At 63.3% G+C, this 23889-nt stretch overlaps 2 protein-coding genes across 3 annotated transcripts; one reads left to right on the forward strand and one right to left on the reverse strand.

Moving 5' to 3' along the window:
• Nucleotides 1-3326: 3326 nt before the first annotated feature.
• On the reverse strand, nt 3327-13628 carry PPP1R9B (protein phosphatase 1 regulatory subunit 9B). Its single transcript, XM_069876739.1, has 10 exons — nt 12281-13628; nt 8786-8918; nt 8542-8662; nt 7524-7628; nt 6515-6650; nt 6210-6362; nt 6068-6121; nt 5677-5906; nt 4421-4517; nt 3327-3524 (listed from the first exon to the last, which is right to left on the reverse strand). The coding sequence occupies exons 1-10, from the start codon at nt 13550-13552 to the stop codon at nt 3471-3473; spliced, it is 2355 nt and encodes a 784-aa protein (XP_069732840.1). The 5' UTR covers nt 13553-13628; the 3' UTR covers nt 3327-3470.
• A 2528-nt stretch (nt 13629-16156) lies between these two features.
• On the forward strand, nt 16157-21161 carry SGCA (sarcoglycan alpha). Of its 2 annotated transcripts, none has more exons than XM_069876745.1 (9): nt 16157-16236; nt 16678-16830; nt 17628-17773; nt 18681-18753; nt 18855-19053; nt 19147-19309; nt 19381-19586; nt 19745-19771; nt 20522-21161. In XM_069876745.1, the coding sequence occupies exons 1-9, from the start codon at nt 16197-16199 to the stop codon at nt 20703-20705; spliced, it is 1191 nt and encodes a 396-aa protein (XP_069732846.1). In that variant the 5' UTR covers nt 16157-16196; the 3' UTR covers nt 20706-21161. The 2 variants fall into 2 exon arrangements, with proteins under 2 accessions (XP_069732846.1, XP_069732847.1); XM_069876746.1 differs by having other exon boundaries at nt 19387-19586.
• The last annotated feature ends 2728 nt before the right edge of the window (nt 21162-23889 follow it).

Genomic DNA, 23889 nt, shown 5'->3' on the forward strand with positions numbered 1-23889 from the left:
CACACAGGCTGTGCACACACCCATGCACACACACACACAGATAGGCTGTGCACACATCTCTGTGCATGCTCACACACAGGCTGTGCACACACACCCATGCACACTCACATAGGCTGTGCACACACACACCCGTGCACACAGCCCCTGTGCACACACACACGCCATGTGCACCCCCAGACACATCCTCTGTGCACACTCACACACAGAGACACACAACCCCAGTGCACCCATACATACACACTGTATGCACACACACAGGCTGTGCACACACGCCCTCGTGCACACTCACACAGAAGCTGTGCGCTCATACACAGGCTGTGCACACACCCTCATGCGCTTTCACACTCACACACAGGCTGTGCACACACCTCCGTGCGCACCTACACACACACACAGAGGCTGTGCACACACGCACCTATGCACACAGCCCTTGTGCACACACACATTGTGCACACACCTCTCTGCAAACCCACTCACACAGCCATGTGCACACACTCACAGGCTGTGCACACGCCTCCATGCACACACACCCACTGTGCACACAACTCTGTGCACACTCACACACAGGCTGTGCACACACACACCCATGCACACAACCCCTGTGCGCACACACATTGTGCACATACCTCTCTGCAAACCCATGCACACAGCCCTGTGCACACACTCACAGGCTGTGCACACTCCCGCGCACACACACACACAGATAGGCTGTGCACACACCTCTGTGCATGCTCACACACAGGCTGTGCACACACCCCCTCATGCACACTCACACAGAAGCTGTGCACTCATACACAGGCTGTGCACACACCCTCATGCGCTTTCACACTCACACGCAGGCTGTGCTCACACATTGTGCACACACCTATACACATATACACTGTGTGCACACGCACAGGCTGTGCACGTACCTCCATGCACACACACAACCTGTGCACACTCACACACATATGCACACAGCCCCTGTGCATGCTCACAGTGCATGTATCCGCCCCCCAAGCACACGCACACTGCACCCCCCCTCAATGCACACTCGTGCTCACACATGTAGACACTCCACGTGCACACGGCACCCACTGCACACGCACAACCCCCGTGCAAACATGCGTGAGCACACTCAGCCTCCCCCAGCCCGATGATTACATCTGCCTCCCAGTGCCCCCCATCCTTCCCACTCCTCCCAGTTTCCCTAGCCCCTTCGCCTCCCCTTACTGCCCCCCAATCCATCCCACTCCCCCTAGTGTCCCCCATCAATCCCATCTCCCAGTGTCCCCAATCCATCCCACTCCCCCCAGGGTCTCCAATCCATCCCACTCCCCCCAGTGCCCTCAAATCCATCCCATTCCCCTCAGTGTCCCCCACCTCCCAGTGACTCCAGTCCATCCCACTCCCCTCAGTGCCCCCAATCCATCCCACTCCCCCCAGTGCCCCCAATCTATCCCATTCCCTTCAGTGTCCCCAATCTATCCCACTCCCCCCAGTGCCCCCAATCTATCCCATTCCCTTCAGTGTCCCCAATCTATCCCACTCCCCCAGTGCTCCCAATCCATCCCACTCCCCACAGTGTCCCCAATCCATCCCACTCCCCCCAGTGCCCCCAATCTATCCCATTCCCTTCAGTGTCCCCAATCCACCCCATTCCCCCCAGTGTCCCCAATCTATCCCACTCCCCCAGTGCTCCCAATCCATCCCACTCCCCACAGTGTCCCCAATCCATCCCACTCCCCCCAGTGCCCCCAATCTATCCCATTCCCTTCAGTGTCCCCAATCCACCCCATTCCCCCCAGTGTCCCCAATCCATCCCACTCTCCCAGTGCTCCCAATCCATCCCACTCCCCCCAGTGCCCCCAATCTACCCCATTCCCTTCAGTGTCCCCAATCCATCCCACTCCCCCATGTCCCCAATCCATCCCATTCCCTCCAGTGTCCCCAATCCATCCCACTTCCCCCAGTGTCCCCCACCTCCCAGTGTCCCCAATCCATCCCACCCCCCCCAGTGTCCCCAATCCATCCCACCCCCCCCAGTGTCCTCAATCCATCCCACTCCCCCCAGTGCCCCCAATCCATCCCACTCCCCCCAGTGTCCCTAAATCCATCCCACTCCTTCCAGTGCCCCCAATCCATCCCAGTGCCCCCCACCACCCCCAGTGCCCGGCCGGCACACGGCGGGGGGCGCGGGGGGCAGCAGGGCGCGGGGGTACATAGGTACATTTATGTATAGTATATACAGCACAGGTACACGGGTGAGATTAAATAACCCAGCACCCCCGGGGCTCCCGCTCCGCCCCCCCTTAAATACCCCCCTCCCCACCCCCAAGTGGCTCCAATCCAGTCGGACCCCCCCTCCCCATCCCCCCCACCCCTCCGCGTGCCCCTCTCCTCCCCCTCCCAGTATAACCAGCTCTGGCTCCCAGTTGCCCCCACATCCAGTTACTGTCGGAGACTCGGAATTTCGGGGCGGGGTGGGGGGAGCAAAACAGAAACAAAAACTAAAGTGGGGGGCCCCGAGCCAAAGGGTTGGGACCCCCGACCCGGCTGGGGTTGGCGAGTGGGGGGTGTCCCAGCCCCAGAGAAATACTGTGATTTATGAGGGGGGGGGAATATTTACAGAGGGGGGGTGAGGGCATGGCCCCCACCCTGAAAAGGGAACCCCCGTGTGCCCCCCGTCTGCCCAGGGAAGGCAAAAGCCCTGGGCTCGGGGAGGGCAGTGGTGGGTGCTGGGGGGCACTGGGGGTGCCCCCCCTAAGCTGTGTCCCCGCAGTGGGGTGCCAGGCAGCCCCCATCCCGGGGGGAGGGGGGTAGCAATGCCCCCCCTACACCCGCCGCAGGGGTTGGCAAAGGCTGAGGGGTCCCTCCTGGGCGGCAGTGGTGGCACTGGGGGGGCATTTGGGGTCCCCCTCCATGGCATTGAACTGGGGTTGAGTCCAGGGGGGCCAAAGGCGGCTGCCCCCCCTCCCCCCGCAACGACGCTGCGGCTCCAGGAGAGTCCCAGGAGGAGGAGCTGGGGGTGGGGGGGCTTCCAGAGTGCCCCCCCTCCCTCTTTGCTCCCAAATATGGCTCACATTTGGGGGGCAAGGGCATTTCTGCCTCCCCCCCAGTGTCTAACCGGGGTGCCATCTCTGTGTCGGGGTGCAGAAGGGGGGGGTCACATCGAAGGGAGGGGGCGCTTGGGGAAGGGGGAGCCTCCCCCCCCCCCCAGTCAGTCCATCACGTCACCACGAGACTCACACTGGACACAGACACGAACGGGGGGGTCCCCGACCCCCCAAAGCCCCCGAGATGCACCCTGCACCCCCCCCCCAACCCTGCTCTCTGCACCCCCCGAGGGGCAGGGGGGGCACCAGGACGCCTTGGCAGGGGTCGCGCCCCCTCCCCAGTGGGGCAGGGGTGCTGGGAGAGGGGGGGGAGAATGAGTCTGGGGGAGAGGGGGGGGGTCCCCCACCCCCGAATCGCTGCGGTTTGAGGGTGGTTTAAGTCGGGTTGGAATTTTTCAAAGTCTGCAGCTTGGCCTCCAGTTCGGAGATCTGAAAAACAGGAAAGGGGAGAGGTCTCAGAGGGGGGGCGAGGGGGACACAAGGGGACACGGGGACGGGGGGGGGCGACACGTAACGGGGGTGGGGGGTGAGATGTGGGGATCAGACTGGACTATGGGGGACAAGACACAGAGGGGCAGGACACGGGGGGGGGAGACGTGGGGCTGGGGGTGGGGGGCAGGGGGTACAGGGATGGAGAAGGGGGTGCAGGCAGGCGTGGGTCTCTGTGGGGTGTTTGGGGGTGATGCAAGGGGGTGCCTGGGTGCCAGGGGACCCCCGCCTGCGCCCTGGTGCCCCCCAGCCCGGCGCGTGCCGTTTTCCCCCACAACCCCGGGCGCTGCGGGATCCGGTGATGCCGCCAGGATCTGCTGCGAGCCAGCGGAATCAGTGATCCCCGGTGGGATCCAGCATGACCAGCACGGGATCCACTCCAAGAGGGGATCGAGTGCGACCCTCGATCTACTGGGAGCCACGGCGGGATCCTCAGCAGGCAAGCCGGGATCCAGCACCCAGGAAGGTCTCTTTCGATCCATTATGGGATGTCAGAGCCTGCCGCAGGATCCACTGCGACCCAAATCCTAGACAGATCCACTGCAATCCAGTGTGGGATCCGGCACCAGGAGGATCGGGATGTGCCAGCACCCGAGCAGATCCAGCACGATCTGGCACCGTGGCAGGAGCGCAGTCCGGTGGGAGCAGATCCACCACGATCCGGTGTGGGATCCAACAGCCAGAGCTCAGTCCGGAGCGGAGCCAGCGCCCCACGCAGCTCTGCAGCTGGCACGAGTGGATCTGCTGCGATCCATCTGGGATCCAGCGGCGACGGGATCCCACGAGCGGCGCGGCGGGGCTCAGGGGCAGCCCGCGTCCCGGCGACTGGTGCCCACCTTCTCCTGCAGCTTCTCCATCTCCTCCTTGTGCGCCAGCTCCGACTCCTCCAGCACCCGCCGCTGCGCCGTCTCCTTCTTCAGGAACTCGATCTCCCTGCGGGGCCAGAATGTAGGAGCACGTCACCCCCCTGCCCAGTACCAAGGGGATCCTGGGACTCGGGTGTTGGGGAGGGACTGTGCTCCATGGGCTGGTGATCCCAGGGCATGAGGAATCCCCAGGAACGAGCTGGGATGTGTTCATAGAATCACCAGGTTGGAAGAGACCCACCAGATCATCGAGTCCAACCATTCCCATCAATCACTAAACCATGTCCCTCAGCACCTCGTCCACCCGTCCCTTAAACCCCTCCAGGGAAGGGGACTCAACCCCCTCCCTGGGCAGCCTCTGCCAGGGACCAATGACCCTTTCCATGAAAAATTTTTTCCTAATGTCCAGCCTAAACCTCCCCTGGTGGAGCTTGAGGCCATTCCCTCTCGTCCTGTCCCCTGCCCCTTGGGAGAAGAGCCCAGCTCCCTCCTCTCCACAACCTCCTTTCAGGGAGTTCACATCAAGAAGGTCCTTGGACCTGGGATGGTCCCTGCACATGCCCAGGAACGATGCCCAGGAAGGATCTGGTGCCCCAGGGGTGAGTTTCTGCCCAGAGGAGGGTCCGTGCCCAGGCACGAAGGGTGCCCAGGAAGGGATCGGTGCCCCACAAGTGGGTCTATGCAAAGGCACATCCCATGCCTGGTGCCAGGCTCTGTGCCCAGGGCACAGGGATGCCGCGATGGCCTTATGAGGAACAGCTGAGAGAGCTGGGCGTGTTTAGCCTGGAGAAGAGGAGGCTGAGGGGAGACCTCATTGCTCTCTACAACTCCCTGAAAGGAGGTTGTGGAGAGGAGGGAGCTGGGCTCTTCTCCCAAGGGACAGGGGACAGGACGAGAGGAAATGGCCTCAAGCTCCGCCAGGGGAGGTTCAGGCTGGACATTGGGAAAAAATTTTTCACGGGAAAGGTCATTGGGCACTGGCAGAGGCTGCCCAGGGAGGGGGTTGAGTCCCCTTCCCTGGAGGGGTTTAAGGGCCGGGTGGACGAGGTGCTGAGGGACATGGGTTAGTGATTGATGGGAATGGTTGGACTCAATGATCTGGTGGGTCTTTTCCAACCTGGTGATTCTATGATTCTATGATGGGTCGGTGCCCCAGGGATGGCCCTGTGCCGGGGGACACCCCACACCCTGGGAGGATCGGTGCCCACCCCCGGCGCTGCCCTCACTTTTGCTGGTACTCCTTGATGAGCCTTTTCGCCTTGCTGTACTTGCGCTCCAAGGTCTGGTACTGCGCCTGCGTCTCCTTGAGGTGCTCGTCCACCGCCTGGCAGAGGTTTTGCGCTTCCATCCAGTAACCCTCCAGCTTCTCCATCCGCTCCTTGTTCTCCTCTACGCTCTGCTCCAGCTGGGCCTTCTCGGCTCGCCAACGCGCCTTCTCCTGCTCCAGGCACTGCAGCTGGGGACAGAGGATCAGGGCACGGTAAAGCATGGTTTGATGAGGGGTCTGGGGATGGGGAGATGTGCGGACCCAGGAGGGGATGGGGGAGAAGGAGACCCAGGGGTCGTGGGGAGATGGAAGGGGCTCCCGTGCCCGCAGGGAGCCAGGCACCTACTCACCTTCCTCTTCAGCTGCTGGATCTCAGCCTCGGTGACGGCGTGCTTGATCTGGAGCTGCAAGAGGCACCGGGCGTTGGCATGGGGCACACGCATAACCACGGGCGGCCACGCTCCCCGGGCACCCCACCCCGTCCCCTCTCACCTCTTTGAATTTGTGCACCAGCTTTTCGGGGTCCATCTCCACAGGGGAGAGCGCGTCCTCGTTCTCGGCCAGCTCGAAGACCTCGATGGCCATCTCGCTGCTGGGGAACATGGGGCTCATCTCCTCTTCCTCATCCGTGGCGTACTCGCCCGTCTGCAGAGGGCACGGAGCGGTGCTGGCTCACGGCGGCCCCCAGCCTGGCACCCCCACCCCGTCCCATACAGGGAAACTGAGCCCCCAGTCCCATACTGGTTTGGGGGGGAGAATCCAATCTGCTCCCTCTTGGGTGGGTGCTGTGCCCTCACCTCCTCATCGTCCTCGGTGTATTGGGTGTAGCGCTGCTCAATCATCTCCCGCTGCCACCGCTCCTGCTCCAGCGTCTGCTGGATCAGCTGCGCCACCTCGCTCTGCTCCCCGGGCTTCTCGCGCCCGATCAGGAACCTGTGGGGATGGGGGGGTCAGCAAGGGACAGGGGGTGCAGCCAGGGATGGGGCGGCTCAGCCAGGGATGGGGGGCTCAGCTGGAGATGGGGCTCTCAGCCAGGGATGGGGGGCTGCGACAGGGATGCGGCTCTCAGCCGCGGATCGGGGTGGGGCTCAGCCAGGGATGGGGGAGCTCACTCAGGGATGGGGGAGCTCAGCCAGGGATGGGGGGCTCAGCCAGGGATGCGGAGGCTCAGCCAGGGATGGGGGGCTCAAGCAGGGATGGGGGGGCTCAGCCAGGAATGGGGGGCTGAGACAGGGATGGGGGGCTGAGACAGGGATGGGGCTCTCAGCCGGGGATGGGGGGCTCGGCTGGAGATGAGGGGCTCAGCCAGGGATGGGGGGCTCAGTTGGAGATGAGGGGCTCAGCCAGGGATGGGGGGCTCAGCCAGGGATGCGGGAACTCAGCCAGGGATGGGGGTCTCAGCTGGAGATGAGGGGCTCAGCCAGGGATGGGGGGCTCAAGCAGGGATGGGGAGGCTCAGCCAGGGATGGGGGGGCTCAGCCAGGGATGGGGGTGCAGCCAGGGATGAGGCTCCAACGAGGGGAGCCTGGAGGGGAACCGAGGTGGCCCAGACAGGTGACATCCCTACTGGGACAGGCAGTGCTCCTGGGGAGTGGCAAATCTGGGGGGATGTTATGCAGCTCACGGATGAGCTGGGGATCAGAAGGGTCTTGGGCTGATGTGGGGGCATTTTGGGGGTCAGAGGGCATGCAGTGGGTTTGTTTGGGGCAGGGGGACAGCCTGGGCTGGGAGCTGGGTGCTCTGGGTCAGGCTATGGGGTGCTGCAGGGGGTCTCCCAGTCCCCTAGCCCCCACCCAAATGCCCTACCGGACGCGTCCCTTGGTGTTCCTGAGGACAGAGGCAGCGAAACTCTGCGTCACCCCCACCAGGCTGGTGCCGTCCACCTCCACGATGAGGTCGTTCACCTGGATCCTGGGGACACAGGGGCCGTCACAGTAAGGTCACCCCTCACCCACCTCCCCAGCATGAGGTTTAACAAGGCCAAATGCCGGATCCTGCACTTGGGGCACAACAACCCTGAGCAGCTCCAGACTAGGAGAAGTCTGGCTGGAAACTGCCTGGAGGAGAAGGACCTGGGGGTGTTGGTTGACAGCGACTGACCATGAGCCAGCAGTGGCCCAGGTGGCCAAGAAGGCCAATGGCATCTTGGCTTGGACCAGAAGCGGCGTGACCAGCAGGGCCAGGGAGGTTCTTCTCCCTCTGGACTCGGCACTGGGGAGACCGCTCCTCAAATCCTGGGGTCAGTTCTGGCCCCTCAGCACAAGAAGGATGTTGAGGCTCTGGAGCGAGTCCAGAGAAGAGCAACGAAGCTTGGGAAGGGGCTGGAGAACAAGAGGAGCAGCTGAGAGAGCTGAGGGTGCTTAGCCTGGAGAAGAGGAGGCTGAGGGGAGACCTCATTGCTCTCTACAACTACCTGAAAGGAGGTTGTGGAGAGGAGGGAGCTGGGCTCTTCTCCCAAGGGACAGGGGACAGGATGAGAGGGAATGGCCTCAAGCTCCACCAGGGGAGGTTCAGGCTGGACATTAGGAAAAAATTTTTCACGGCAAGGGTCATTGGTCCCTGGCAGAGGCTGCCCAGGGAGGGGGTTGAGTCCCCTTCCCTGGAGGGGTTTAAGGGATGGGTGGACGAGGCGCTGAGGGACATAGTTTAGTGATTGGTGGGAATTGTTGGACTTGATGATCTGGTGGGTCTTTTCCAACCTGGTGATTCTATAATTCCATGATCTCCCACCCTGAGGAACATCTGACACATCTGCCTGCTCCTGCACGGGCTCCTCCATCACCAACCAAGCAGGGGGATCCAGGTGGGCGTTCGGGGCCCTTACCTGCCATCCCTGTGGGCTGCACCCCCCTCCGTCACCGTCTTGACAAAGATGCCCAGCTTCTCCAGGCCCATGTCAGCCCCTGCGCCCATGCCGATGATGCTGATCCCCAGCCCTTCGGAGTCTGCGGAGACAAAGCCACATCCTGGAGGGGTGGCAGCAGCCACCCAGCACCACAGGGATCCCCTCCAGCCCATCCCCAAGGCAACAATGGAGCCCTCGGATGAAGGACAGGGTGAGCACCCACCTTTCTCCAGCTCCACAGGGAAGAGGTCAAGCCGCTCCACCCTCTTCTCCAGCTCATACTCAGCCGACGCAGCCATGGGGTCAACGTCTTCATTGCGGCGGTCGTAGTCCTCATTGGAGTAAGTGCTGAAGACCTGCTGGGACAGAGGGAGCTGCTCAGCAATGGGTTGAGAACGCGCCCTGGGCACCCACCACCCTGGCACCGGCAACACTGTGGCCGAGGGGGCATCCCAGGGCTGGAGGAGCCCCGGGCAGGGGCACAGGGGGAGGTTACTGAGCCTACGAGACACCAGAGAATCCCCTCATGTCATGGAGTGAGAGGGAGGGCGAGGAAGCACAGAAGGTTTGGGAGCAGAGAGAGCATCGTGCCCGGCACTTCATGGATGGGAGAGGGAGTGGATGGACAGAGGTGGATGAAGGGAGGAAGGGATGGAATGGCAGGGGGAGGGATGGAGGACAGACAGACAGATGGATAAAAGGAGGGATGGAGGGGTGGATGGAAGGAAGGATGGATTGAAGGGAAGTTGGAGGGAGGGATGGCAGGATGGAGAAATCATAGAATCATTAGGTAGGAAAAGACCCACCAGATCATCGAGTCCAACCATTCCCATCAGTCACTAAACCATGTCCCTCAGCACCTCGTCCACCCCTCCAGGGAAGGTGACTCAACCCCCTCCCTGGGCAGCCTCTGCCAGTGCCCACGGACCCTTCCCGTGAAAAATTTGTTCCTGATGTCCAGCCTAAACCTCCCCTGGCAGAGCTTGAGGCCATTCCCTCTCGTCCTGTCCCCTGTCCCTTGGGAAAAGAGCCCAGCTCTCTCTCCTCCACAACCTCCTCTCAGGGAGTTGCAGAGAGCAATGAGGTCTCCCCTCAGCCTCCTCTTCTCCAGACTGAACACCCCCAGCTCTCTCAGCCGCTCCTCTTGTTATTCAGCCCCTTCCCCAGCTTCATTGCTCTTCTCTGGACTCGCTCCAGAACCTCAACATCCTTCTTGCGGGGAGAGGCCTAGAACTGAACCCAGGATTCGAGGAATGGTCTCACCAGGGCTGAGTCAAGGGACAGAAGAACCTCCCTGGCCCTGCTGGCCACGCCGTTTCTGATCCAAGCCAAGATGCCATTGGCCTTCTTGGCCACCTGGGCCACTGCTGGCTCATGGTCAGTCGCTGTCAACCAACACCCCCAGGTCCTTCTCCGCCAGGCAGTTTCCAGCCAGGCTTCTCCTAGTCTGGAGCTGCCCAGGGTTGTTGTGCCCCAAGTGCAGGACCCGGCTTTTGGCCTTGTTAAACCTCATCCCATTGGTCTCAGCCCAGTGATCCAGCCTGCTCAGATCCCTAATGAATGGATGGATAGAAGGACAGACGGATGGATGGGCTTCACAAGCACTGGTTGCTCTGAGTCACACAGTCTAGGGAGGGCTCCCTTCATCTTTCCCCAGGCAGAGGCTCCTCCACTCTCATCCCACCACCCTCTCGTGGTCCAAACTGCCTGGCCTCGGAACCGGGGCTGCCCTGTCCTCCTGTGGGTTTGAGGACACCGAGGTCCCCAGCCACCTCCAGTCCCATGGAAGCAGGGACAGGGAGCGCTGGGATCACTGGGGCCTCGTGGCAGCCCCCGGGGAGGGAACCCGAGCGGGAGCAGCTGCCTGGAGTGGGATGATAAGAGGCAGAGGAGGTTGGGACCACACATGTTTGGTCCCTTAATGCCCCAAATCCCTAGGGACACTGATCCCCAGCCCAGGGCAGCCCCAAATCCTCTAGCTCAGGAGAGGCTGGGGGCAGCCCCACGCTCCCCCTGGGGCTTGATGCCCCCATACCAGGCACTGAGGCGCATGTGCCACCAAACGGTGTCCCCAGTGGGATCGGGGTGCCGTGTCCCTGCCCCCCGCAGGCTGCCAGCACTCCTATCCCTATGGAGCTGGGCTGGCAGATGTCCCGGGGGGGCCCTGATCCCGCGATGCCGCCGGGGCGGGGGGATTAGGGCTAACACCACAGCACTAAACCTCGCAACAAAGAGTATTAGGGATGAGTGTCAGGGGCCATCGCACAAAGCCCGGTGACACCCACAGATGGGCAGGACCCTCCTGGGTGGCACCTAGGGGTGCCAGGGGCGAGCGGGGCAAGGGACGAGCCTCCATCCTCCCATCTACACGTGGTTTTGGAGGGCTGCGGGTGCATGGCTGGGCTCGCCTTGCTGTGGCCCCCACCTCTGTTCCCAGATCCTGAGGAATCGGGGATGAGCTGGGGACCTGGATTGGGTTCTGAGGGAGAAGCAGCTGGAGCCAGTGTGTGCTGGCACAGGCTCCCATCCTGGGCACAGGGTGCCCGCTTCGGGGTCCACGCTGGGGCTGGGTGAGGGTCTCCAGCGCTCCAGCCCCAACCCCTACAGCAGGTAGGGGGTCTCAGCATCATCCGTGCACCCAGGGAGGAGCTGGGGCGCTGGGACACTGGGATCCCCTCCCCACCCACGCACCTGAGACCCTCCCCATCACCCTGTGGAGAGGCTAAGGGCAGTGCTGGGGGGAGCAGAGCCCCCCAAAAAGCCCAGCTGCCTCTCCATGGGTGGGGGGACACTCTTCTCAGGGCAGATTCCCGCGGGACCGTGACCCCCGCCAGTGCCCAGCCCCCCCGGCACGCTGCCACCGCTGTCCCCTGCCCCGGCCACCACAGTCCCTGTCCCCCCGTCCCAGGTGGGGCCACCCACCCGCTCTGACTCAGAGCCAGAATATAGGCCGGGGCGCTAAAAATAACCCAGCTCCAGCACAAAGCAACCGCTGCCGCTCCGGTTGGGGGGACTCGAGCAGGAGAGCACCCCGAAATAGCTGTACGGCCCTGTCTCCCCTCGCACTGTCCTCGGGGACGTGTCCCAGATGGGGACCCCAAACCCAGCGGGGTCCCCACCAGGGAACGAGCAGGGAACGAGCGATGCCACCCCACACCCGGCTGTGCCACTTCCCCTTCCTCCCTTCCTCCACTTCCCCAAACGGTCCTGGGCACCCATGGTGGGGAGAAAATCCTCCCCGCCCAGCGACATCTCATCCCCGAGACCCCCCAGTTTGAGGGGACCCCGGCACCAAGGGACCCCTGGGGACCAAGGGGAGAGGGTGTTAGCGCGGGTGCCGCACCCAGCACCCCGTATCCGGATATTCTGGGCATCCCCATCCAAAAATACGGGGAGGGTCTTCACCCGTGTCCGGCAGGGTGGTGGGATGGCACTGGGTGCTGTGCAGGGGACACCCCAGTGGGTCCCAGTGCCACCATCACTCTGTCCCCACGGGGTCCAGGCCGTGCTAAGGCAGGGCCCTTCGTCAGCTGGCTCGTTAGCTCCATCCCCACCACAAGGGCACGGCCAAGCGGGATGCCATGTCCCACGGCGGGGGGCAGCGGGCACAGACACCCCAAAACCCTGCCAGCCCCAGGCAGGGGTTGGTTTTGGGGTTGCACTCCCCTGACTGGGGTCACCCCTGTCCCAGCCGCCCCCCATCCCCAGGCGCTCTCACCTGGATGGGGGCCGTGCTGAACTGGATCTTGCGGTTGGGGACAGGCTCCTCTTCCTCAGACAGCCCGGGGATCTCCACGCACCCCGACTCGGGCTCGTACAGCCCTTCGGCCTCCTCCTCCTCCTCCAGCCCACTGCCCCCCGAGTCCTCCCCGAGCCCGCTGTAGGCACTTATGTCCACCAGGTCCGCTTCGGAGAAGTCCTCCTTCTTGGCCTCCTCGCAGGCATCGCTCTCCTCCGCCCGCTCACCCTTGACGCCCTCCTCGCCCGCGGCCGCCCCGGAGTCCCCGTCCAGCCGGGGGGCGGCAGGCGCTGGACCCTCAGCCTCCTTGGCCGGTTGAGGCGCGGGCACCGCTTCCGCCGTCGCCTCCTCCTCCTCCTCTTCCTCGGCCTCGCCGCTCTCCTCCACCTCTACGGGCTTGATCTTGCAGACCTCCTGCACCCGCGGCGTGGCCGCCTCCTTCTCCGCTGGCCGGACGCTCTTCCCCGACGCCTTCTCCTCCTCGGCTGGCCTGGCGCGCGCCGGGGCAGCGTGGCCATCGCCCACCCGTCCAGCCTCGGTGCTCGGCACGAAGACCCGCGGCCGCTTGCCCACCACCTTGGCGTTGAGCGGCCCTCCTGCTCTTCCCGGCGCCTTGTGGAGGTTGTTGCGGAGATCGGCCTTCTCGAAGACGGCGCTGAGCTGGCTGACCGTAGGCGAGACGGCCTCGGCGTCCAGCTTGTCCAAGGACTCGGTGCTGCCGTTGAACCTCACCACCACGTCCAGCTTGCGGTCCTGGAAGCCGGCTCGCTCCTTGCGCAGCAGGAGCTTGGCGCTGGAGGCTTTCTCTTGGGGGCTCCTCTCGAAGATCTTGCGGGTCTCCTGAAGCTTGGAGAAGGGTTTGTCGGGCTTGGAATCGAAGCGGCTGACCCTCTCGGAGACGCTGGTGCCCAGCTTGAGGAGGTGCCCCTGGTCCACGCTCTCGCCCAGGCTGCCGGCGCGGGGCAGGGAGAGGCGGACGGGCTTCTCCTTGCCCTTGGCCAGGTCGCAGGCTCCCTCAGGCCCGGTCCCCATCTGCAGGAACATGTTCTTGATGCGGTGGACGTTGGAGCCATACTTCTTGCCGCGGCCGCTCTTCTTCGCGTCCTCGCCGTCCGCCGTCGCCGCCGCCGCCTCCTTTGTGGGCGCCAGGGCTTGGATGGAGGCCTCGTAGGCGTTGCGGTGGGGGGAGGCGCTGCGAAGCCCCCCGGGGGGGGCGCCTCCCCCCCCCCCGCCGGCCCCTGCCCTCAGCATCCCGCCCCGCGCCGCATCCCGCACCGCATCCCGCGGGGATGCTCAGGCCATGCCCGGGCCCCTCCTCCGCGGAGACGCTGCCTCCTCGTCTTCCTCCTCTTCCTCCTCCTCTTCTTCCTCCTCTTCTTCCTCCTCTTCTTCCTCCTCTTCTTCCTCCTCTTCCCCTTCCCCGCGCGGTGATGGAGCCGCTACGCCCCGCGCCTCCTCTTCCTCCTTTCTCCGCGGCGATGGAGCCGCTGCCTCTTCTTCCTCTTCTCTCTCCTCTCCCCCGCGCCTCCCCTTCTTCCTCCCCTTCCTCCCCTTCCTCCTCTTCCTCCCCTGCTTCTCCTTCCTCCCCTCCCTCCTCTCCTTCCTCCCCTCCGCTCCCCGCGCGGCGATGGAGCCGCTGCGCCCGCCCCGCTGCCCGCAGAGCCCGCTGGGGCTTAGCGGCGCGCTCGCTCTTCCTCCTCCTCCTCCTCCTCCTTTTCCTCCTCCTCCTCCTCCTCCTCCTCTTCCTCCGCCGCCGCCGCCGCGGGGACCCCCTCCCTGAGCCCCCGGCTCCGGCCTCACGGACCCCCGGCTCTGTCCCCCCCATCCCCGTCTGCTCCTGCCCCTGCGCCCCCGTCTCCATCCCCAGCCCCATCCGCTCCTGTCACCCCCAGCTTTGTCCCCATTTCCCCCCAGCTCTGTCCCCCCCCATCCCTGTCTGCTCCTGCCCCACATCTCCAGCCCCATTTCCCCCATTTCTGTCCCCCCCCATCCCCGTCTGCTCCTGTCCTTGTCACCCCCAGCTTTGTCCCCATTTCCCCCCAGCTCTGTCCCCCCATCCCCGCCTTCTCCTGCCCTTCTCCCCCCGTCCTCAATTCCCCCATCTCTATCCCCCCCATACTCACCTGCTCCCACCCCTGTGCCCCCGTCTCCATCCCCATCTGTTCCTGTCACCCCCAGCTTTGTCCCCATTCTCCCCAGCCTCTGTCGTTGTGTCCCCATCCCTGTCTGCTCCTGCCCCTCTCCCCCCACCTCCATCCCCATCTCTCCCCCAGCTCTGTCCCCATTTCCCCCCAGCTCAACCCCCCAGTCCCTGTCCCCATTCCCCCCCATGTCCATCCCCATCTCCCCCCAAGCTCTGTCTCCATGTCCCCCTCAACTCTGTCCCCAGATCCCCCTCCAGCTCTGTCCCTCTGCCCATCTCCCCCAGCTCTGTCCCTCTTTCCCCCCCATCCTGTCCCCGCGTCCCCCCACGGTTTGTCCCCACATCCCCCATCCTGTCCCTGCACCTCTCCTGGCTCTGTCCCCATGTCCCCCTGCTCCTCTCCCTGTATCCCCCCAGTTTTACCCCCATGTGCCCCTCCTCTCCATGTGTACCCCAGGCTTTCTCTGTCCTGGGGTGTCTCGGGGTGTTCCCACACGTCCCCTATTTACTTTCTGTCCCCATAAATAGGCCCAGCACCCCCAAATGCCTCCCCCTGGGGGCCAGCAGGCAGGGAAACTGAGGCAGGGGGATGACTGGGGGGGGGCGAGGTGCTTGGACCCCTTCCTCCCTGTGCCTGCAGGGGATGTTTTGGGGGGTTCTATGGGGGTTTGCTGTCTCCCCTCCAGACATGAGGCAATGCCGGGGGGCAGAGTTGGCTGCCTGGGACCTTGCTGGGGTCCCTGCTGTGGGAGGAGCACCCCGAGGGGGTGGGGGACAGGTTGGGGGACACCCAAAGCTGGGGGGGACACAGTCACCAGGACCCTGCAGATGCTCCATGTCGCCCGACTCAGCCTCCTGGCCCTTTGTGCGTGACGAGGCGTGACGTGATGTGACGTGGCGCACGACGTCTCCCCCATGGCCACCCCCTTCTCCTTCCACCGCCGCCATTCCCCCTCCCCGAACCCCACTGCAGGGCCTGCTGGCCGCCCCCCCAATCCCCCCCGGCTCCCCCTGCATCCCCCCATATCCCCCCATCTCCCCCCATCTCCGTGCCGCACGAAGGCACTGGTGTGTGTGTGCCACACCAGACAGGGGAGGGGGGGGTCAGCTGTCCCCACGTGTCCCCCCACACCTCTGTGCCCATCTGTGCCCCCCATGACCACGAGTAGGGGCTCCAGGGTGAGCCCACCCAGAGAGACCCCACTGCACCCCCCAGGGGACACGGGAGCCCCTCAGCAGCTCTGCTGCTTGGTGCCACCAGGCATTGGTGGCAAGAGGTGGCTGTGGTGGGGTCACATCCCCACCCCCCGTTGTCCCCAGTGAAATATCCCCCCCCATAGTCCCCAGTGAGACCCGTCCAGTTGTCCCCAGTGAGACTCCCCCAAGGGGACACCAGGATGAGCCCACCCAGGGGACACGGGAGCCCCTCGGCACTTCTGCTGCTCGATGCCACCAGGCGTTGGTGGCAGGAGGTGGCCATGGTGGGGTCATGTCCCCACCCCGTGTCCCCAGTGAGATGTCCCCCCCCATTGTCCCCAGTGAGACCCCCTCCAAGGGGACACCAGGACCAACCCCCCCAGGGACACGGGAATCCTTGGCACCGATGGGTGCCATGGGGCACTGGTGGCAGGAGGTGGCTGTGGCGAGGTCTGTCCCCACCCCGTGTCCCCGTGGGGCCCCCCCAGGGCCCCCCCTCTTGGCCAGCCCCGCTGTCTCCGTCAGTCAGCGCTGGCCCCGCTCCCGCTGGCGAAGATGGAGGCCCCCGCGCTGCTCCGAGCCTGGGTGCTGGCAGGCGAGTGGCACCCGCGTCACCCCCGGGGGGACAAGGACAGGCTGGGGGACCCGCTGGTGGGGAGGGGATGGGGGACCCCAGGGAGGGGTGGGGACAGGGGGTGCTGGCAGGAGGGGACAGGGGGCACAGGGCTGAGACGTGACCCAGCTAAATATAGCCGTCCCGTCCCGTTCTTGGTGCCAGCAGAGACAGGGGGGACCTAGAGGAACCGCTGCTGTCCCCATCCCTGTCCCCATCTCTGTCTCCATCCCCACCTCCTCCTACATAAAACCCACCCTGCTGCCTCGGGACACCTGGTGGGGACACATTTTTGTCCCAGCTGGGTGTCTAGGGGACTGTGGGCTCCAGTGAGTCATCCCGGGGGCTCTGGGCAAAGGGGAAACTGAGGCAGGGAGGAGCCGTGCTCCCCAGCCCTGGCTCTAGCCCTGTGCCTGGCTGCAGCCGTGGCCCTAGGGGGATCCTGGGCCAACCTCCCCGACCACCGTGTCCTCCCCGACCACCGCGTCTCCTCTGAGATGGGAGCCGTATTCGTCCACGAGCTGGAGCAGGAGCTGTTCCAGGAGGCCTTCCTTGACGAGTACGAGGATGATGATGGTGAGGGCTGGGCGGAGGGGAGCGGGGACGAGGGGTGAGCAGCACTGGGCTGGGGTTGTTGTTGTTGGGGTTGTTTGGGGGTGCTGGCTAACACCTGCCCCACCGGGCACCACCACAGCTGGGCCATTTTCCCGTCCCTTCCTCCATCCCTCCGTGCCCTCAAGTTGCACCAGGAAAGGCTTAAACTGGATATCAGGAAAAATGTCTTTACTGACCAAGTGGGGAAGCCCTGGCAGAGGCTGCCGGGGGCAATAGGGGAGTCTCCACACCGGGAGGGGTCGTGCAGATGTGGCACATCAAGATGGGGTTCACTTGGCATGGTGGGGCACCCTCAGTGATTCCATGATTCTATGATTCTGTACTCTCTGCCTCCCTCCCTCCCTCCATCCCTCCCTCCCTCCCTCCCTCCCTCCCTTCCTCCCTCCATCCATCCATCCCTCCATCCATCCATCCATCCATCCATCCCTCCATCCATCCTCTTCTCCATCCTTCCCTCCATCCCCTCGCCCACCTCTCCACCCATGTGGGGAGCCCCAAACCCCTTTCCCATCACGCTGTTAACCCCACCTGGGAGCGAGATCCCTTCATTCCCCACTGCTGAGTCACTGATTGGGGTCACCTCCACTTGGGGTCATCCAGGGGGACAGGACCCACCTGTGGCGCAGCCAGTGCGGGGACCACTCACGCTTCCTTGTTGGGACCAGTTGGCTGGGGAAGAGCTGGGCGGGTGGCCTGGTGCCATCTGCGTTCCCATGCCTGTGTCCATCCCCAACCTGTCTGTGTGTCCCGGCACCCAGTGGCTGCCCCCATCACCTTCCACACCCACCTCCGGGACCACCCCGACCTGCCCCGGTGGCTGCGGTTCATCCAGCGCGACCCCCACCAGCCGGGCTACCTCTATGGCTGCCCCACGGCCACCGAGGTGGGCACCCACGTCATTGAGGTAGGTGACCACCCTCATGGGATCTGTACAGGATCTGAGCAGGCTGGACCGCTGGGCTGAGACCAACGGCATGAGGTTTAACAAGGCCAAATGCCGGGTCCTGCCCTTGGGGCACAACAACCCCGAGCAGCTCCAGACTAGGAGAAGTCTGGCTGGAAACTGCCTGGAGGAGAAGGACCTGGGGGTGTTGGTTGACAGCGACTGACCATGAGCCAGCAGTGGCCCAGGTGGCCAAGAAGGCCGATGGCATCTTGGCTTGGATCAGAAACGGCGTGACCAGCAGGTCCAGGGAGGTTATTCTGTCCCTTGACTCAGCCCTGGTGAGACCGCTCCTCGAATCCTGGGGTCAGTTCTGGGCCCCTCACCACAAGAAGGATGTTGAGGCTCTGGAGCGAGTCCAGAGAAGAGCAACGAAGCTGGTGAAGGGGCTGGAGAACAAGAGGAGCGTCTGAGAGAGCTGGGGGTGTTTAGCCTGGAGAAGAGGAGGTTGAGGGGAGACCTCATTGCTCTCTGCAACTCCCTGAGAGGAGGTTGTGGAGAGGAGGGAGCTGGGCTCTTCTCCCAAGGGACAGGGGACAGGACGAGAGGGAATGGCCTCAAGCTCCACCAGGGGAGGTTTAGGCTGGACATCAGGAAAAAATTTTTCACAGAAAGGGTCATTGGTCCCTGGCAGAGGCTGCCCAGGGAGGGGGTTGAGTCACCTTCCCTGAAGGGGTTTAAGGGACGGGTGGACGAGGTGCTGAGGGACATGGGTTAGTGATTGATGGGAATGGTTGGACTCGATGATCCAGTGGGTCTTTTCCAACCTGGGGATTCTATGATTCTTTGATCCCAAGCCAGTGGGTGACACAGAGTGAGGGGTGGGGGGGATGGACACTTGCATCTTGGGGGTCTCCTCGGCTTGCAGGTGCTGGCGTACAACCGACACACCTACGGGACAGCAGCACAGAGCCTCATCATCACCATCACCCCTGCTCCAGGTAGGGGCTGTGCACCCCAAATCACACCGAGCTGCCCCGGGGCCCCCTGAGATGGGCACTAGGGGTCCCCACGGGTGCCACATGTCCCCCCCCACCCCAAGGTGGGGAGCCGCCGTTCCAGGCTGAGTTCCTGGTGGGCAACCGGAACGTGGAGGAGCTGCTGCCAGTGGCCACGCAGGAGATGTTCCTCCAGGACACGGCTGGCGTCTGGGAGCGAGATGACCTCCGTGTCATCAACATCACCTCTGCGCTGGACCGCGGTGGCCGCGTCCCACTGCCCATCGAGGGGCGCAAGGAGGGGTACGGGCAGAGCTGGGGTGTTGTGTCTGCTCCCCCCAACCTCTAGGTATGGAGTTTGGGGTGACCTCTAGCTGTCTCCCCACACCTTTGCAGGGTGTACATGAAGGTGGGGTCCTGGGGAGCCTTCTCGCCGTGCCTGGCATCAGCTGCCTCGCCGCAGAGCCGCGTCCGCTGCAGCCTGGGCCAGCAGCCCCTCGCCTCCTGCTACGACACCTTCGCCCCCCGCTTCACCATCCGCTGGTGCAACCTCACCCTGGTGAGACCCTCGTGTGTCCCCCCCACATCCCACGCCACCGTGGGGACCCCCTAACCAGTTCCCCATTGCAGCTGCAGGTCTGGCCCAGCCCCACGATGCCGGGGCTGGTGTGGGGTTCTGGGGTGCTGGAGGATGAAGGAGATTTCCAGCCTCCCACCCAAGCCCCCGCCCTGGACCTGCTGCCCGGGTACCTGGTGACGCTGCTGGTGCCGCTGGCGGTGGCCGCGCTGCTCTGCTTGCTCCTGGGTCACCTCATGTGCTGCCGCAGGGAGGGAGTGTGAGTTGGGGGGACACAATCAGGGTGGGAGTCCCCAACCAGGGCATGGGAACCCCACATGGGGTGCCCCTTCCCCACGCTGTCAAGGCCCTGGGCACCCTGGGGGTGGCGAGAGCTATTCCCACCATCTTTATTATGTTTTTTCCTCTGGTTCATAGGGAAAAACGGGACCTGGCAACATCTGAGTGAGTCCCCACACCTGGGTCGAGATGTGGGGGTGCTGGGGGGCTGCTGGAGGGGGAGGTTGGTCGTGACTAAGGACGAGGTGGACCAGCAGGGATGGGGAAAGAGAGGGGGACAGTGAGCACTCAGCTGTTACAGAGGTGATGGAGCCCAAAGATCTCCACAGAGGGCCCCCCTTCAGCCCCCCTCCTCCCTTCCCCACACCTGAGTGCCCCCCAGTAACCCTGCTCAGATGGAACTGGAGCACAAGAGCTGATTTTAGTTCTCAGTCGGACACAGAGACAGCAAGGAGGACCCCAGAGATGGGGAACAGACCCCAGAGATAGAGGATAGACCCCAGAGATGGGGGACAGAGCCCAGAGATGGGGGAGAGAGGCCAGGGATGGGGGACAAATCCCAGAGATGGGGGAGAGAACCCAGAGATGAAGGAGAGACCCCAGAGATGGGGAGCAGACCCCAAAGATGGGGGACAGACCCCATGATGGGAGAGAGACTCCTGAGATGGGGGAGAGACCCCTGAGATGGGGAGCAGACCCTGATGATGAGGGTCACACCATCATGATAAGGGTGCAAATGAACCCCCAGTGATGAGGAACAGACCCTAATGATGGGGTGCAGACCCCAGTGATGGGTGGGCAGCCCCAATGATGAGGACAGACCCTAACAATGGGGTGTAGACCCCCCCAAGCTCCTCCGCAAAGGGATGCGGGTGGGAACGCGGGGCGCAACACCCACCTGTCCTTCCCCCTCAGCATCCAGCTGGTCCACCACACCACCATCCACGGCGACACGGAGGAGCTGAGGCACATGGCCGGCAGCCGCGATGTCCCACGGCCCCTTTCCACCCTCCCCATGTTCAACGTCCGCACGGGTCAGCGCATCAACCCCATGCCCGGTCCCTCGGACGGTGCCCACGTCCCCCTTCTCCCACAGTGACCCGGCTAGGGGGGACCCAGGTGACACCGCGATGACACCGAGGGGAAGAATCCCAGGGATGGGGATGGGAAAAACGTGTCACAAGGCTCTTTGGGGACACTTGGCAGGGGACAAAGCCTAACAGTGGGCAACCTCCCATCCTCCTGGGCTCTGCCGGCTGCTCTGCTTGGAATATTTTGGGGGTACAAATAGTGTGTGTGTGGTTTTGTGTCTCTGTGCGACATCAGCATCCGTGTGCATCAGTGGGACAACACAGAACACTTCCATCCAATTCCCTTCCTCTCCTCTGTCCCACCTGCCCCGATAAAACCTCTTTTTGGGGTGGAATAAGCTCTTTTCTTCTTATTTTCCAAATAGTGTGTCTTGCCCTCCCCTCAGGGGTGACTCTGCTGAGATCCCTGCTGTGGGGAGGGGGCTGCAGGGTGGCTTGGGGCTGATAAAGTGGCTGTTCAGTGAGCTGTGCTGTATTCCACTTTATTTTTTTGTCCTCTGCAAGCGTCCCAGCCTGGACCTGGTGGCTGTGGTGGTCGGGGTGGGGATAGGGGAGGTTTTGGGGTGCTGGGCTCCTTCTGGATGTAAAGACTGCATTGAGTTTGTCAGTTCTCCAAAGCTGGATGTGCTGGGGGGCTGGGGTCCTGCTGAGGAGCTGGGGTCTTACTGGGGGGCAGGGGTCTTACTGGGGAGCACTTCCTTCTGCTGGGGTGTCCCGCTCCCCTCCTCAGCGGCTTTGCTCCATCTGGGCACCCCGCTTGCACCCACTCCCACCCTACTCCATACATGCCCCCCTTCCCCAAAGACTTGCACCCCCAGAGGGGCTTGGGCTGACCCTGTTGCTGGCCCTCAGCCTCACGGAGGGGAAGGAGCTTGAGGATGGGGGCCAGGAGCAATAGCTCAGTCCCCTGGGCTCGCAGTGACACCCCAGGGCACCCCAATCCCCCCCCGGCTCACCTGGGTGCCTGTGTCTGGCTGGGTCTCTCCCGGATCCCCTGGCTGCTCCAGCCACTCACCCCTTCCACCGTGCAGACCCGGGCATCCCTCTCAGCATCCCGCTCAGCACCCCCTAACCCCTCCCCGCCCCACCGGGGGGTCCCCAGCCCATCCCAGCCCCTCGCCTCCAAAGAAAGAACCTCTTTGACTGAGCCCCCCCCGCCTTCTCGCACGGGGCAGGCGCCAGGGTGGGGGTTAGGAAAACACGGGGGCCCTGGCGGAACAAGGGGACCCATTGATGGGCGAGGAGAAAAGAGGCATTGAGGCCCCATCCCGCTGCCCGAGCGCACTCTGGACGCTTTGGGGTCCCACTTGTGCCCCCCGCCATGGTGCCCTGGGCTGGGTGAGGGTGGCACATGGTGACATAGCCCAACCTGGGCGCACGCAGGGGCTGTCGGTGCCCTTGGTGCGAGGGGTGCAGGGGGTTTTGGGGCTGGATGGCACTGGCACGGGGTGGGGGGCACACACTGGGGCACAGGGGGCTTGTGGCACATGGGCGTGTGTTGTGGCACACGTATCGTGGCATATGCACCATGGCACATGCACCATGGCACACGCATCGCGGCACATGCACCGCAGCACCATGCACCCCTCCTGCAGCCCAGGATGAGCACGACTCCCCCGCTCCCCAATTTCTGTGTCCCTCTCCATGCCCTCAGTCCCTCCCCACATCTCCCTTTGGGAGGGAGCACCCTGCACTCAGCCTGGCACAGCCCGAGTGCCCCCCAACCCCCTCCTCCTGCTGCCCCTCCACATCCCCCTCCTCTTCTTCTCCAGTTTGGGGAGGCGACGCACAACAAAGTCCCCTTCACCATTCAGCTCGTGGCTGAGGGGGGGAGGGCTCCCCCCTTCCTTCCTCCCCACCCCCCGATGGGCAAGGGGGGCTGAGCGAGGAGGAGGAGGAGGGGGGGGATGCATTGGGGTGGGAGGACGGAGAGAACCCAAGCGCAGACACTCAGAGGGAGCAGAAGGGACAAGAGCAGGACGAGGGACTCCCAACCCCAGCGACCCCCCCATCCACCCAGGACCCCCCGCACCCCGAGAGCAAGAGCCGCCGGCGCAGAGCACCTCAGGTTTGTTGGATCGTTTCACATGCTTTATTTCAGCAGTCAGAAAAAAAATAATTAAAAAAAAAAAAAACCCAAATAACCCACAATTTCTAATTATTTTATACACACACGAACTCGGTTCGGAGCCCGGAGCGTTCGCCGGGATGGTGGGGTGGGTTCGCGCCTCTCGGTGCCAGGACAGGGATGCAGGGATGGAGAGGTGGAGGGAGGGATGGGATGCATGGATGGATGATGCATGGAGAGAGAAAAAGCTGCTGGAAGATGGATGAAAGCAGAGTTGAAGTTCCACCTGGAAAGCGGGGCTGTTCTCCTCTTTCGAGGCTTTTAGTTCTTTGGGTTCTGCGTTGCGTTTGCTCTGAGATTTGCTTGAGGATGGGGTAAATAGCACCTTTAGAAAATTCACAAGTGGAGCTGGGCAGCGAAGGAAAGCGAGAGGAAAATCAACAAAATAGGGAGAAATTCAACTAAATGAAGCTGAATTGCCTCAGCGGAGGCTGTAGCACCAGGCGGTCCCAGACTCGGGTGGTGCGGGACCAAAATAAAAGATTATAAAACACCCCTGCAGGGTAAAAATCCTGCAGGGAAGAAACCCCAGCGAGGCCCGAGGGACCCTGAACGGAGGAAAACACAAACGAGGGATCAACAGAGCAACAAAACAGAGGGAGGGGGGGGTTATAAGAGAAAAAAAATTAGCACCTTTGCTCTGAACCTGGCAGGAAAGTCCCGGCACGGCTGAAAAACCCCAAACGGAGCTAGAACTACTGGAAAAGGAACAAAAAAATAACCCCAAAATGAACAAAAAGGAATCAAAACCCAAAGCGCAGCGGTGAGGTAGCCTTCCAGCAAGGGAGTGAGGGTCTGCTCTGCGGCGGCAGCGGCTCCCGATGCGCTGGGGGATCGGGGTTCGCTGCCTGAGTGAGAGAAAAGAGGGAAAATAAACCAAAACCAGAGGGTGGGGGGAAAGAGGGCGACAACACAAAGTGGGTTAGAGTGGGTCAAACATCTTCCTTGCAGCTAAAAATTCATGTGCTCATGAGATGCGAGAAGCAGAGGAGCGAGTGAGGGGCTCGGCACCGGGGGTCGGCACGGGTGCATTCGGGGAGCCAAGCTGCGCCCGACCCCGTGGG

Source organism: Phaenicophaeus curvirostris, chromosome 26 (genome assembly GCF_032191515.1).
Source record: "Phaenicophaeus curvirostris isolate KB17595 chromosome 26, BPBGC_Pcur_1.0, whole genome shotgun sequence".
In the NCBI taxonomy this organism is placed as follows: Eukaryota; Metazoa; Chordata; class Aves; order Cuculiformes; family Cuculidae; genus Phaenicophaeus; species Phaenicophaeus curvirostris.